At 42.0% G+C, this 16306-nt stretch overlaps 1 protein-coding gene across 1 annotated transcript; it reads left to right on the top strand.

Annotated features, from left to right (window-relative positions):
* The first annotated feature begins 1148 nt into the window (after positions 1-1148).
* Positions 1149-8799, top strand: LOC129339948 (vomeronasal type-2 receptor 26-like). The gene is made up of 5 exons (XM_054994511.1): positions 1149-1439; positions 1816-2679; positions 3487-3711; positions 6489-6615; positions 7898-8799. The coding sequence occupies exons 1-5, from the start codon at positions 1149-1151 to the stop codon at positions 8797-8799; spliced, it is 2409 nt and encodes an 802-aa protein (XP_054850486.1).
* The last annotated feature ends 7507 nt before the right edge of the window (positions 8800-16306 follow it).

Raw genomic sequence — 16306 nt, 5'->3', positions numbered from 1 at the left:
CAGTCTAGGTGGGCTAGCTTCTTCCATACGAAGAAAATCACTTTTTGAGGAAGGTGGAAGTTGGTAGAACAGAGAGTCGGTGTTTTTTTTTTTAATGGCTCAAAATTTGGTCCAAATTACTGTGATGCAAATTGCACAACAAAGCTGAAATAAATTCTTTTTGAGTCATGGATGGCCAATAAGATTGTAAATAAATAAAACTCTGGTAAAGTTGAGCATTGTTACGGACCAATAAATGGAGTATGTACCCAAAGGATCAATGCTAATGTAAAAGATGCTATGGTAAAGTTGATACCTGATCTAAGCAAAGCTGATATTTGCATGTCAACAGTTTGGAAAATGAATGAAATGTTTGCTATAGGTCACATGGGCTGCTAGAAATATAGATTCTAACCCTTGATATTGTGTTTATGCATACTTTCCTAGATTCTAAATGGAACTTGACCTGACACGGATAGCCTAGGCTAGAATGATATTGTCAACTTTAAGATGCAGGGTTCGCTGTGATTAGTTCTTGGATGGGAAACCACCAAGAAAGTCCAAGATCACTATGTAGAGGCAGGGAATGGCAAACCACCTGCATTTGTCCCTTGTCAAGAAAAATGTGTGGGGTCACGATGAGTCAGCTGTAACTTGGTAGCACTTTACACACATACTCAACTGAATTGCCCACAACATTTTACTTCTTTCCTGTCTCAAACTGTCATTCATTAACTCATTATCTTAATTTAAGTGGTATCTTTTCAGCTGTCCTCATATTATGTTTTGGTATCCTGTATGCTTTTGTAGCATTGTGAATCTTGCCCTCTTATTTTTCCGTAACATGGCCGCTCTATATAATGATTTTCATTAAACATATATCATCTGATATAATGCTTTAAAACTGATAAGTATACCTATTTTTGCAGTGTTCTCCTAATCTTTCTTTTTACTGAAAATTAAATCCTGTTGTTTTCACATATTCTCAACAATGATAAAAGGATACATTTTTAGATCAAAAATGTTTTCAGTGAAGCATTTTGAATGTAAAGTATTAACACCAGATGGAAGTGTATCTTTATACGAGGACAATTAAGACAGAATCTGATTGTATCAGTAATTTAATAAAGCACTCCACAAATCTCAGAATATTTGAATATGTTTGCAGGATGGTGACAAAGTTCTACCAACACCTCCTGGCCTTGGTATTTGCCATAAATGAGATCAATGAGAATCCCAAAATCTTGCCCAATGTCACACTTGGATATCATATCTATGACAGTTACTATGATGTTAGGATGACCTATCGTACCATTCTGGATCTGCTCTTCAATTTTCACAGACTAGTTCCCAACTACAAATATGACACCCAGAAATATACAATAGCTGTCATAGGTGGACTTGGCTCAGATATCTCCTCTCGCATGTCTGACATGTTAGATCTTTACAGGATTCCACAGGTAGGATTACTTACCTCTAGTTCATTGGAAAGTGGTTAAAAATGAAGAAGACCAAAAAGTACAGACGGCCACCAACAAACAAATCAAAATGTATTCTGATACAAAGACAAAGACAAAACTTAGAGTCAATTAGCTTAGGGAGAGGGGCATGTGACATACAGGGTAGCATAACATACTTTTGGATGATTATTTTCCCATCAATAGTTTGCAAAACTTGCATCATATTCACACATCCTGATCAGCCGTTAGAATCCTAGTAGTTAATTCTCTCTGTAACTGCTACTTTCATCTGCATGTATTTATTGCACAAAAAAGCATATCTCTGCAGACGTTTCTCTTAAATCATCTCTAAACTGTTTTGTACATTCATTTTTAGCTTGCATATGGCTCGTTTGCCTCACAGGAGGGAGATAGAACAGAATCACCTCCTTTTTATCGTATGGTTCCAAATGAAGCCCAGCAGTGTAAAGGAATAGTCCAGTTACTTCTCCATTTTGGATGGACATGGGTTGGACTCTTTGCTGTAAATGACAACAGTGGAGAACATTTTGTGCAGCAGCTGGAATCATTGTTTTCCCAGAAAGGAATATGCTTAGCCTTCTCAGAAAGACTTCCGAGCCAAATCCGCCTAGATACATGGAGTCATGTTAATTATTTAACTGCAAATACATATCTTCAATTCTCAGACAGCAAAGTTAGATCATTTATCATCTATGGAGAATCTAGGACCATTATAACACTGCACATTTTGATGCTCCTTGGAGATGCTTCATATAAAAAGAACATATCATTGAGAAAAGTGTGGATTATGACAGCCCAGGTTGATTTTGCGTTATCAGGCATTCAAAGGACCTGGGATTTCCAGTTCTTCCATGGTGCTCTTTTCTTCTCAATGCAGTCAAACAACCTCCGAGGATTTCAGACATTTCTTCATAAGATCAAACCTGGCTTGACCCAGGGAGATGGTTTCCTCAAGGATTTCTGGGAGCAAGCATTCGACTGTTCATTTCTAGATCTCCAGGGGCCAATGGAAGGCAATGATGTATGTACAGGGGAACAGAGCCTAGACAGTCTTCCCGGGCCTGTTTTTGAAATGCCCATGACTGGCCATAGCTACAGCATCTATAATGCCGTCTATGCTGTGGCACATGCTTTGAATACCATGTACACATCTAGATTTGATAACAGAGCATTAATGGATGGTAAAGGACTTCATGTTCAGAATCTACAACCTTGGCAGGTAATGTCTCTGCAACAAATGGCTTTCTTTCTATGCATACACACAATTTTCCCTGCCAGCATATGGTATCCTCCACATAATTCACTGACAAAGTACTGTTTGTGTGAGGTACCCATTTGCTTGTGGGTCAGGAACAAGGTACTCTGTCAGATTTCTGCTCTTGGTGCATATAGTAGAGAGGAATGTGTTCCAGATAACATCCATTTATTAGCTAGAAGATACAGGGACGGGACCCACTGGTCTCAGGACAATGGTGTTTATACAATCTAAGTTCTAACTAACAAACAGAACTAAGGAGCAGGAACTCTACCACACAAGACTAAACCAACACACACACATAAGCAAAGACACACACACATGGGGGAGACTGTTTCCTTGCAATGTATTCAGTAAATACACCACAGTTTGGGTTAAGGTTGCCAACAGCAGGTTGGGAAATTCCTGGAGATTTGGGGGTGGAGCCTGGGAGGGTGGAATTTGAGGAAGGGATGGACTTCAGTGGGGTATAATGCCAAGCAGTCCGCCTCTTCAAAGCACTCAATATTTCCAGAGGAATTGATCTTTATTTTCTGGAGATAGTTGTCGGTTGACAACTCTAGTCTGGATTCACTTTCTTTTTCTTTTTGGATCTACAGGCAAGGAGGAAGTGGTACATTTTCATTCTTCCACCTTGATAAAGCAGCTGAATTTTCATCTGGGTTTAGAAGAAACCAAACCAAAGTTTATAAAACAACCAAAGTTTCTATTTCTGTATTGCATGAAGAATCCAGTATGTTACTATCCCATTTTCTTTCCTTTTTCAACTAGCTTCACCCATTTCTTCAACGTGTTTTGTTTAACAACTCAGCTGGAGAAAGAGTTTGTTTTAAGGATAGGGAAATGGAAGCTGGATTTGATATAATGAACCTGGTCACCTTTCCAAACAAGTCCTTTGTCAGAGTTACAGTTGGAAGAGTGAATTCCAATGCTCCTGAAGGACAAGAATTAATTATTAATGAGGACAGAATTGTGTGGCAGACCAATTTTAATCAGGTGGGGATTCCAGGTAATTATTCTTGACTTCATTCACCAGATGGGTAATTTGGACTCTAGTTTCCCTAGAAGCATAATCTCACCCTGCCATGGGTGACAGGGTTCAATAATAAAGCCTGTGCTATGTTTCACACAGAAAAATTAAACCATGATATAAATGCAAAATACCAGAAATCTCTAATCCTGCCAGGTCTTCATCCAAGAAATAATTTCAAAAGGGTAGTCATGGTAGTCTATTGTTGCAAAATTAAGCAGAAATCAACCAACACCTTTGAGACTAAGCAAGTTTATTCCAACTTAAGACTTTGTGCATCAGAATTGGTTTAATCAGATTCATGCAGTATGGAAAATAGAGATGGGCATGAACCAAAATATGAACCAAAGTTCATCATGATCCTGGCCACTTTGTGGTTCACGAACGGGTGGTTCTTCAGAGCCCATTTCTGACGAACTGTGACGACTTTTAGGCCTGTTTGTTTAGTTCATTTTTTGGTTCATCATTGCAGACAGCCTGCACCGATCAATCAGTTTCCTAGGCAGTAGAGGTGTGCACCGGGCAGCTTTTCAGCTGATGGGAGGGGGATCCCCCATTAGCTGGAAAAAGCTGCTGTCCTGTGAAAGCAGCAACACTTTTTGAGTGAAGCCTCAATGCAGTTTCAGGCTTTCAGGGCTTTGCAACTCATGTCACATTTTTTAAAAAAACTTTGATCAGGTTTAGTAATGTTGAAATTTTGGAACATATCCCCTCCTGTATTTGCTGATTGGGCTGTCTCCTGCCCACTGGAGAAACAATTGGTGGCAGAGTTCTGAGGAAAAATATTTATTTTTCATGCTTTTTCCACTCTCATTTTCTTTTTAAATCCAAGTCAGGGAAGAGTTAAAATGCTGCTGCTTCATCCCCTCCTGGAAGCTTCCCTGACACTTTGTATCCAAAGGGTCATGCAAAATGGTTGGGGTTTTTTTTCTCATTGGCAAACCTAGAAACATACTTGAAAGGGAGGGAAGAGCAACCATTTAATCCTTTCCTGGCTTTTAAAGCCAGGAGGAAAGTGCAGTAATGTTACAATGCTGCAATGTTACTATGTTACAATGTTACAATGTTACAACTAATTCTTGTCTTCGGGGAAAAAAAGGAATGTTTATACATATCCCAAAGGAGGAAGGGAAAAGCAGCCATTTAACCCTTTCCTGTCTTTTAAAGCCAGCAGGGAATAAACAGCAACATTAGGCATTGTTCCTTGCTTGGAAAAAAAAAGAGAGAGAGTGCTTGCATACCCAGCTGGAAGGAAGTCAACAGAGAAGCATCCTTATGACCCTTACCTCGCTTTAGCTCTCAGGGAAAAGGAGAGTGGTGGATGATTGAAAACAGCAACACTTTTCTTGCTGTGCAAGAAAAGTGTTGCTGCTTTTAAACGCCGGCAGCTTTTTTCAGTTAACGGGGGATCTCCCTCCCATCAGCTGAAAAGCACTGGCATTTGAAAGGAGAAAACCAGAAGTGTACATGCCTATTCTGTAGATCTTCTGCTTCCCCAGAAGTAATGTTTTCACAAACCAAATGAACCGGTTTGCAAACTGGGGCAACTTTGTTGTGGTTCGTGTTTTGAGAAATGCCATGAAACACAAACCACACAGTTCGGCATTTTCCCAGTTTGTGCCCATTTCTACTGGAAAAACATTTAGAAATAGTTATAACCCAATTCACATATTGGTAGGTGTTATATCGTGGCAAGTTGTGGATTTGGTGATGTTCCCTTATTGAACTGTTTAGTATTTTTCTCCTGATCCCTTTAGGCCAAAAAGCCTGTGTAGTAGTTTAGTTTCATTTTCCCTTCATGTTGTGGGCAGTTAGTTCTCTACCAAGCAGAGGCCAGGGAAGGCCCTGCTTTTGTTAAATAAAACTTTCAAACCTTTAGACATGGTATGCTGAGGGAATTATTACAGTAGGGAAGAAGAGGAGGAGTTGCTGCAGAAATACTTGTTGTAAGTAATTTAGATTTGAGTCCCTGGATATGATTTACAAATGTTTGATTTATAACAGCTCTCTGTCACAGTGTATCTTGTTCTCCCCCTGTCCTTCAGTGATTTTTAGTTATAAAATTACTAAAAACTTGTTTGTGCCATATACATGGGAGCTCCATGGTGCAGAGCGGTAAGCTGCAGTACTGGAGCCCAAGCTCTGCTCACGACCTGAGTTCAATCCTGGTGGAAGCTGGGTTCAGGTAGCCAGCTCAAGGTTGACTCAGCCTTCCATCCATTCAAAGTCGGTAAAGTGAGTACCCAGTTTCCTGGGGGTAAAGTGTAGATGACTTGGGAAGGCAATGGCAAACCACTCCCTAACAGAAGTCTGCCAAGAAAATGTCATGATGCAACATCACCTCATGGGTCAGTAATCACTTGGTGCTTGCACAGGGGGGCTACATTTACCTTTACCTTACCATTTGCATCTGATGAAGTGAGCTCTGACTTACAAAAAACCTATGCTGAAACAAGTTTGATTATTCTTAAAGGTACCATGATTTCTAGCCTTCCTCTGTTGGAAGATTCTCTTCCTCTGAACAAGGATTCTCTTCCACCAGAGGAGAAAGCTCAACACTTAGCCAAAAAGAGTGGTAAGATATAACCATTGTCTGCCAACATCTAAAAGGGGCTAGAGGCTTGTTGATGACAAATATTTTTTTGTATTTTTATATTTCAGTTGCTCATTTGCTGATTTATACAGAGCTGAATGAAATAGTATCCTTTTTCACATTCTACATTTTGTTTATCTTATTGGACAGATTGCGCCCATTTCTGTGTGCAATAATTACTGCCTCCCTGGTTTCCTGAAGAAAAAGAAGGAAGGGGAAAAATTTTGCTGCTATGGTTGTGCCCCATGCCCTGAAGGGGAGATTTCAGACCAGAAGGGTAGGTGGTGTACCTGTGGGCCAGCATTCAAGGTTAATTCAGATGACCATTTAACAGAAGTCTGTGTCAGCAAAACTGTGAGATTTCTGCATAGAGAGGAAGCTGATCATGACGAACAAAGTGTGCTTCTACCTTTTCACTCCATACATGGAGTTTGATCCAGCAAAGCAATTCCACTGGCATGAGGGGAAATGCAAGAAAAGAAATATCCTCCCTTGCATTCCCAGTTGGCCAAGATCTGGTGCAATGAGTTTCTGAGCACTATAATAGATAGGGAGGAACGTGCTGGGTTTTGTAGAAGCTGTGTGTATGAGCATAACTGAACTCAATCCATTTATGTTTTTACTTGCACATCTAAGCCTTAATGCTGTGAATCATAATCACTAAGATATATCAAATGTACATTGGATCCAAAAGTATCCATAAATCTCTGGGTCAGTTAGTGAATCAGGATCACATATGCATTCTTGAAACGATTAATTTCCCTGTGCCTCTTGGAACAGAAGACATTCCAACATGGCAAAATATCACTAAGTCATAAGGGCAAGTGCTGAACTAGTCATCTTCATTGTGGCACTGATACTAGTGCCTCGCCTCTCTGAATGGCTTGGAATTGAGTGCAAAAATCAATACACATAAAAACAAGTGTATTCTGTCAGCCTGCATACTGACTGATCTTCCAATGTTTGATCAAAGGGACATGCAGAAATGAAAATTCATTAAAATGTCATATATTAGCAGTGGCAGGGAAAGGGGCATTTGACAGTTTAAAGGGCCCTTTCCTGCCTTGCAATTGGCAGGTCCCTTTAAACTATCAGCTGGCAGGCCTCAGGGGGGATCCCCCCTTGCTGCCTGCCAGCTGATAGTTTAAAGGGACCTGCCATTTGCAAGTGGCAGAGCCCTTTAAACTGCCCCTCCCCATCACCCCCCCACCACCACCCAGCCCCAGCACACAGCAGCCATTTGAGGGGCAGGAAGGCCGTTTTCGGCCTCCTCTGCCGCCCTGTGGGCCCATGCAGTGGTGGAAGAGGCCAAAAACAGCCTTCCTGCCCCTCACAGGAGGAGGGGGAGGACGCCATGGACCCACAGGGCAAGTTAAGTGTGGGACTGGGGCTGTAGACCAGTTCGTGGAAGTTCATGGAAATGCGCTTCCATGAACCACTGGATTGCGATCCATGAACCGGCCTGATTCATGTGGGTTTTTTTGGTGATAATTCAATTTGTGCCCATCTCTATTCCTGTCACAGAAACTCTAAGATGATTGTTCTTCCTTCTTTTTCAGATATGGATGACTGTAAAAAATGTCCAGACAATCAGTATCCAAACAAGGACCAAGATGGATGCATCCCCAAAGTTCTAAGTTTCCTGAGTTTTGATGGACTTTTAGGGACTAGTTTGTCCTCAGCGGCTGTTTCTTTTTCCATTATCACAGTTTTAGTGTTAGGAATCTTCATTAAGCACAAAGACACGCCTATAGTCAAAGCCAATAACCAAGATATTTCCTACACTCTCCTCATCTCCCTCTTGTTCTGCTTCCTCTGTTCTTTGTTATTTCTTGGATATCCTGGAAAAGTGACCTGCTTCCTCCAACAGTCCACTTTCGGCTTCATCTTTTCTGTGGCTGTTTCTTGTATTTTGGCCAAAACCATCACTGTGGTTGTAGCTTTCATGGCCACCAAACCAGGGTCCAGCATAAGGAAGTGGGTGGGGAAAAAGCTGGCCAACTCAATTCTTCTTTCTTGTTCCCTCGTTCAAGCAGTCATTTCTATGGTGTGGCTAGGAACCTCTCCTCCTTTCCCAGATTTTGACTTCCAGTCACTGCCTAGAGAGATTGTGGCAGAATGTAACAAAGGGTCTGTCATTATGTTTTATATGGTCCTCGGCTACATGGGATTTCTGTCCATCATAACCTTGATTGTTGCTTTCTTTGCCCGGAAGTTACCAGACAGTTTTAACGAAGCCAAGTTCATCACCTTCAGCATGCTGATCTTTTGCAGTGTTTGGGTGTCTTTTGTTCCAACCTACCTGGGCACCAAAGGGAAATACATGGTGGCTGTGGAGATCTTCTCTATCTTGACCTCCAGTGCTGGGTTACTGGCTTGTGTCTTTATGCCAAAATGCTACATAATTGTGCTGAGGCCGGAGTTGAACAAGAGGGAGCAAATGATAAGAACCGCCCCCTAAAGAATCCTACATTCCTATTATGTGTTTCTCATTGGGTCTCTTCTAGGAACCAACTAGATCTACCATAGATATCAATCTAATCCATCTCCTTCATCCAGCTGGAATCAGATTCCACTCTCCAAAGAAGCCATTTTGTCCAGGGAAACTGATCTCTTTACTCTCGAAATCAGTTCTAATTCCAGGAGATCTCCATTCTCCACCTGGAGGTTGGCAACCCTAACTGCCCTCTTCCTGTACCACAGAGCACCAAAGCAGGCTCAGAAAGCAGATTGAAAAACAAGTTCACTGTCAAATGTGCCACACAGTTGCCTCAGCTAATTTTGTTCTCTCTTCCATATAATTATCAAAATCACTGAAATTAATTTCCTCTGACCAAGTTACACTGGAAGGCTGAGTAGAAAACAAGTATAAGTATTGGAGTGATTATAAAAAAAACCCTAAAAATATTTTGCCCTTAAAACATGGGAAGAGGTTATGTCAAATGACCTCGGACCCATTTTCCTTCCCATTTGAGAAGGCAAATTTTAGGTCATTGGTGTTTTCTGAGTGCCTTATGAGCCATGCATTCCCAGGCCACTTGATTCTCAAGATGGAGCTGATCATTTCCTCTTCTGCAAGGATACTGGCAGTGGCAATCAGCTGCCATAGAAGTCAGCTTATTAGTGCTCAGGAGAATCTGCATCAAGACAGAAAATTTGCATCCAAGATGTTGGTTCTAATACTTGTGCAGCTTCTCTTCACTCCTGTGGAGGGCAAAAGTTTCATTCTGTGCCCTGAGAGTGATCCTTCCCATGTCCCACATGAGTGGTATCAGTCAGGGGATATCATAATTAGTGGGATTATGTCTCAGATGCATCATGTTCCTTCCAAATTCTCTTTTAAGAGACATCCTTTGAAGGACTTCTCTTATGCTTCCCGGTAAGGAAACATTTTTGACCATCATTGCAAATCTTTAACCACTTCTTCTCTGTAACATGCAGCAAATTAACAGTCCAGTTAGTGGGCTATCTCTCTCTCTCAAGGACATTTGAGGAAGCACACCAAAGACTAGACTGCCCAGGTCATGAAAGAAACAAAGAAAGACAGTAGAAGAATTTTTAAAATGTCACCAGATACAAAGAATGCTGGTAATAGAATTATGAGGAAAATGCTGTCTTTTAAATATTAATAATAAACCTACAGCGAATCGGTCTAAGGACCAACAATATTACACTCAGCACCACCAATATACACAATTTATACAAGTTTATAGTGTATTAAAGTGCCAAGTGCTCAAGAATGTAATAAATACAAAAAAGGCAGATGTCCAGCAGACGAGAAAGTCTAAAGTATAAATAATTAATCCTCCTTGCTTCTCTCAATGCAGTCTCCATCCGAAGTACTGGAGACCTCTTCACTGACGGGAGAATGTAGTGAAGCTGCTGGACTTGCCGCGAGAAGGTGCCGCCCGACGCTCAACAGGGCAGCTTAACTCCTGTGTCAGGTCTTTGTCAAGAGCGTCAACAGACAGCAAACATGCCTAATGAAAAAATCAGATGTACAATGCAATCGAAATACAGTCAAAAGATTACATACCACGGCAAATACAAGACTAATGGTGCAATCCTAAGCAGTGTTACTCCAGTCTAAGGCCATTGATTTCAATGGGCTTAGACTGGAGTAACTCTTTTTAAGATTGCACTGTTAATTACAAAAGCAAGAGAAACTTACAAAACTGCAATACACTTCCCTCACCACCAGTCAGATACGGAGTTTTTTTTTTTAAAAAAAAGATTGTCATTTCAAGAATTCATCAACCTTTGTGGGTGTTCATTAGGGTTGCTACATTCTCTTTCCAGCCATGCAGTTGGTGTTGTAAGTTTTCAGACAGCCCTACCACCCATCCTTGCTGCATAACTCCTCAGTTCTGCAGACAAGTGTTTCTGTAGACTATTCAATCATTCACACATCACATTATCCTTCTGTGTTTCAATAAAATCCTTCTACTTAGACTCAAAACAGACGTGACGAAATACCTAGATTCAACTCGTGTTCTCTTACCTCAAGGTTTGTCGGGAAGTGTAGGCGTCCTTGCAGCTTAAAGTTTAGCATTTACAGAGCAGCAGGGAGGAAAGTGCAGGCGTCCTTGCAGCTTAAAGTTTAGCATTTACAGTGCAGGCGTCCTTGCAGCTTAAAGTTTAGCATTTACAGAGCAGCAGGGAGGGAAGTGCAGGCGTGGGGCGCCTTTCCTCCTTCTCTCAAGGTGCATCATGGCATTTTTCCTTCCCCTCACCCGGCCTGGCCCTGCAGAGCGATGCCTGGCTGCACCAGGAGACTTTAAGCTGCAAGGACGCCTGCACTTCCCTCCCTGCTGCTCTGTAAATGCTAAACTTTAAGCTGCAAGGACACCTGCACTTCCTGATAAACCTTGAGGTAAGAGAACACGAGTTGAATCTAGGTATTTCGTCACGTTTGTTTCGGCTCTTGGTGTTTGCCTCAGTTGTCCATAGTTATGCTAATGCTGCTCATCAGCTTGAAGAAGCAGAGGCTTTGCACATGTGCCCGTTCGGGAAAAAATCATGTTAACAAGCTCAGGAAGTATTTGCAGTTACTTGGCATGAACTAAAGAGATGGAGTGATCGCACCACTTCTGATCACCAGCTTTGAACTCAGCAAATTCACATGTTGATCAGGTTTCTCAAAAAATTTCTCCATCGATACTAGAGATATGCACTGTGAATATTTTTTATTTTTGATTCTGCAGTTTCTGAGGGAACTATTTCTTGGTGTTTTCCAGGTGGAGCATTACTTGTTTGGATATATCCCATCTCGTTGATATGAATTTTTGGCCCATACTTTGAGGCTTTTGGCGGGAGCTGTGTTATACTTAATGGCACCAAAATCTCATGGACCATAGTCCCCCCTCTAAACCATCAACCCACCAAGCTCAGTTGTGTTTACGAATGCTTGGGGAAGGTGTCAAGGCATAGCGAGTCTTGGCTGGCTGTGTATGGGAATACTGCTTTTCTCAAGAGGGTTGGGGAAATGGGTCCTTTTGACAGGAAACTGATGAAACAGTAGGAGAAGAGAGATCAGGCTGGCTTCCAAGGATAGTGCTCCAACCAACACAGCAATAGTAAAATCCTGTGTTATATTCACTTTTTTTCAAGTTATGATAGTGCCAATACAATATTACCTTTCAATAGAATCAGTTTCACAACCTTGTAAGCGCTTGGAATAAGCTTTTTTGGAATAGTACCCACATAGAACCGCATTGAGTAGTACATTGATTCTGGTTAAGAAATAGGCTGTCCTATAAACTGGGATGGTTATGAAATCCATATGCAGACATCAAGAATTTGAATTGTAAACCCAAAAAATGCAGGGGAGCATACACAACATGCACACATGTCTCATTGAAATAGTCTTTTTTTTAAAACCAGAGAGCAAGGTGTAGAAAATGACATAGTTGACAGAAAAGTGTTTTCCAATCCCAGTCTCCAAAGTTTAGCCAACTGGGTGACCTTGGGTCAGTCACAGCTCTCTCAGAGCTCTCTCAGCCCCACGTACTTCACAGGGTGATTCTTGTGAGGATAATAATAACATACTTTGTAAATCGCTCTGAGTGGGTATTGTCCAAAAGGGCAGTATACAAATTGAATGATATTATTCTTATTATGTTTTTAGTACAAAAATATAAACTATTGTCAAACTCTGGAGGCATATTTTCATGGACTGATATTTTAAATAATACAGATATAATATGTAATTCTGATCAGACAAAAAATAGAGAATGGGACACATGACCAATGTAACATTAATTATATTTCATAGACCCATGGGTGCTTGAAGACCTGTGTGATGGCATGGGCTTTCAAATGAAAGGTTTACCTAAGTGCAGCACCCAGAGAGAGGAAGGGTACGGGCTTAAAAAATGAAACCTTGTTAACTGAAACCTTCTGAGATCTGTAACTACTGGAAATAAGCTTTAAGGAGATTATTGTGCTCGCGCTGCATATATGTTTTAAAGTGTGGGACAAATGGAACTTTATTCTCAGAGACTTGCTGCCAGAGACTGCCCAGCCACAGCAAGCAATCTTGACTATTTTGGAGGGAAAATCTGCCTCAGATTGGAATTATGAGTGGAGCTTCCTTCATAACCTGCTTCCTGTTCACAAGTCAAATACAGAAAAAAATGATTTTTTTTTATGATGTACTTGTGAGTCAATAAGTCTCTGTGGGTCTACAGCTGGTTGTTTCATCCTATGAAGTACAATGCTGTTACAGTTTTTCCATGAACTTCTCATACAGCTGTACTGAGTTTTTCTTAGCAACCACCCTTGCTGTGTAAATCCCCCATTCAGCAGGCTATTGTTTAAGTAGATTATGATGCCATTGACAAATCACATAATCTGTCATAAAGAAGCTTGCAGAATCACAAGAGGGCTTTGTTGCAACCTGGAGGCGATGCTGGAGTGGAGTGGAAAAGGCCCCCATCTGCGATGGGAACACATGTTGCAAGGGGTTGGGGGAAGCATAGAAGTGGACTGGATCCTCTCCAGCAGCCCTTCATGGTTTGAGATGCTGTTCCTGTTGGACAACACAGGCTAGATGGCTAGATGGCCATGACAGCAATGCTGATTCTGTGAACCAAGGCAGATCATGAGAGGGAGGGCAGGAAGGGTCACATCAGTGCTTAGTTCTCGTGGCCCCTTCTTATATGCCCAGGGTAATGCTGATCACCATTTTGGGCAGGAAGCAATTTTCTCCAGGCCAGTTTGGCTAGGGGTTCTGACGATATTTCGCCATCTTCAGGGCAGTGTGTAGGGGTCACTGGAGATGTGAGGGGAGGAAGTAGTTGTGAATTTACTGCATTGTGCAGGGGGTTGGACTAGATAACTCTGGAGTTCCCATCCAACTCTATGATTCTATGAGTCTACGGGCCAAGCTACACGTGACGAATGACAAGTGGATCAAATGGAGCCCAAGTGGAAGGCAAGTGAACAGGGAGAAATACACTTGCCATTCAAGTGTCATTCATCACTTGAAGCTTGGCCCTAAGTCTCCCTCCTTTCCTCCCTTGATGTCACCAGTAGCTGGCACAGTTTCAGGGACTGGACAGCTCCACTGGGGTAAATAATGCTAATTCTGCCACTTCCCCTCCCCCCTTTTCAGAGTTCCCTTAAGGGATCTGGTGGAAGCCAAAGTATAGATGCCTGGGCTGGCTGTTGCAGGCTTCACCTTGGGCAGTAAGGAGGGCCAGATTCATTCTTGGATGGGTGCTGCACCCCCTGCCATCCCTATGTTGTACCAAGTCTCCAATAGCTGTAATTGATGAAGTTTTGGCCTCTTTTCATCCAAAGATGGCGTGTCATTTATTCTTCACCTGTATACCAGCCTCTCAATTACCTTGTATACACGAAAGGGGGAGACCCATGGACCATGCCTTTCCCGGGGTGCAATCTCTCTGAAACTTGGGGGTCTTCAGAGGACAGTGAGGACTATGTCCCCTGCAAATGTGGTGGGTATTAGACATTGAGAAGGTCAGTTTGTAACCCCTCAAAGTAGCTTCCAGCAAACAGTCCAATTTTTGCCACTGTGAAGAGAAAATGACATGAAAGGATGGACCCATGGACTCTCCTTTCCCCGGCTCAAGTTCAGCTAAGTCCCAAGGGGGCCATTCTGACTCCCATGAAGCTCCAACTATGAACATGTTTGTGAACATGTCATGTCCGTCGATGTTCGTGAATCCCTGTTCATGGATGGCAACTAACAACGAACATCATGTTTGTGGGGGGGGGGGGGTCATGCTCATGCCTGTCTCTAGCTCTGGCCCATAGCTGAGTGAGAGGAAGTAAGTATAGAAACTGACTTTCTGTTTGGTGAAGCCTCTGGGAATAGGAGAAAGGCAACCCTATGGGGATTTGGGTTGGGGCTCTCTGCCTGCTAAATTGGAGGTTAGACAGGTAAAGTGTTGTGACTGGCCCCTCCCCCCACTACTTGGGAAGGCATCAAACTTCTACAGGGAAGTTTAGGGTGGGTACTGCTGTGATAAGGCAGTCTTCATAAAGTGGTGGCAGCATGGGATTGAAACACCAAAAGCAAAGGTGTTCTTGAGGTAAATGCCTGGGTAGAGAACACCTTAAGCTATATGTGTGGGGAGGTGGGGGAGAAGTCCTTCTGAGGAAAAGTTAAAGGAAATTGTAAGAAGGTGTTGTGGAAAGGGTCACAGAGCAAATAGTGAAAAATGGGCTACCCTCCTGTGGTAAAAGTTTACTATAAAAAGTAATAAAGGGCTGTAGTAGAAACTCAACATTGTATAATAGAACAGACTAGAGGTGTGCACTGGAAAAAGATTCAAGTTTCCTGCTCCTGTTGGGTGAAAAAGCCTGTGTGGAGTTTTGAAAGCTCAAAGCAGCCCTGAAAAGAGCTGATTTGAGCTTTTAAAACTTCCAGGCTGGCTTTTTCATTCAATGGGAGGGAGGGAGAATGTCCTCTTCCCCCTCCCATTGGGTGAATAAGCCCCTGGGGGGGGGAGTTTTGAAAGCTCAAAACAGAGCTGAAAAGTGCTGGCTTGAGCTTTCAAAGCTTCCAGGCTGGCTTTTTTATCCAATGGGAGGGAAGAAGAGTGAATTCTCTCCTCCCCCTCCCATTGGGTGAAAAATAGGGCGGAGAGCTTCGAAAGCAGCAGTAGCACTTTTCTTGCCACTTGCAAATGGCAAGGAAAGTGCTGCTGCTGCTGCTGTTCTACATAAAGCTTCCTGAAGTATTCTGAAATGTTTTGGAAAGCTTTGCTTTGGGATTCCCTAATCTGCTCAGCAATGCTGGGGCTGATTTGGCAACCCTGAATCTATAGAAATTGGGCCCAATTTGGGTTAAAAACCTGAATCGGAAACCCAAAGTGCACACCCCTAAAACAGACAGGTTTGGCAGAAGGAATTGCCTTGCTGAGATAAACGTTTTGAGGCAATGTAAGGAAGAGACGCCGTAAGGACCTAAGAGCCTTTACAAGAAAAAGGACAAGCGTTCCAAAAAGATTTCACACTCCAGAGGTAATATCTATCAAAAAAGGTAAAACGTAAATTGTCACTAATATGCTATCAAAGAATGTGAAGCCGCCTGCAGAAATAGAGGAAGGTGCTGAAGCCATGAACAATGACAGTGAAGTAGAGATATGGGAGAAAGAAAGAAAGAAAGAAAGAAAGAAAGAAAGAAAGAAAGAAAGAAAGAAAGAAAGAAAGAAAGAAAGAAAGAAAGAAAGAAAGAAAGAAAGAAAGAAAGAAAGAAAGAAAGAAAGAAAGAAAGCCCAGCTAAGAGCTCAAAGACAGGAACTAAAAAAAAATATGAGTTAGCCACACTAGCAACGGAAGAAAGAAAGTATAGCAGAAAAAAAATCAGCAACTTGAGGAAGGAACCTGAAGAAATTTATGCTCAAGTCGCCTGCAAATTAAATCCTTTGTTGAAGGAATAGTGGGATGGAGACAAAACAGAGAGCCACAAACTGAGTATTGCTAGCTGGTACAGGATA

Source organism: Eublepharis macularius, chromosome 12 (assembly GCF_028583425.1).
Source record: "Eublepharis macularius isolate TG4126 chromosome 12, MPM_Emac_v1.0, whole genome shotgun sequence".
Classification (NCBI taxonomy): Eukaryota; Metazoa; Chordata; class Lepidosauria; order Squamata; family Eublepharidae; genus Eublepharis; species Eublepharis macularius.
Note: the sequence above shows the minus strand (reverse complement) of the source record. Positions and strands in the feature narration are given on the sequence as shown.

Excerpts from the sequence above, each read along its gene's own strand:
- LOC129339948 (XM_054994511.1), top strand. The coding sequence starts at position 1,149 with ATGGTGACAAAGTTCTACCAACACCTCCTGGCCTTGGTATTTGCCATA. Across the intron at positions 1,440-1,815 it reads ATCTTTACAGGATTCCACAG|CTTGCATATGGCTCGTTTGC; the intron begins GTAGGATTACTT and ends ATTCATTTTTAG. Across the intron at positions 2,680-3,486 it reads AGAATCTACAACCTTGGCAG|CTTCACCCATTTCTTCAACG; the intron begins GTAATGTCTCTG and ends TTTTTCAACTAG.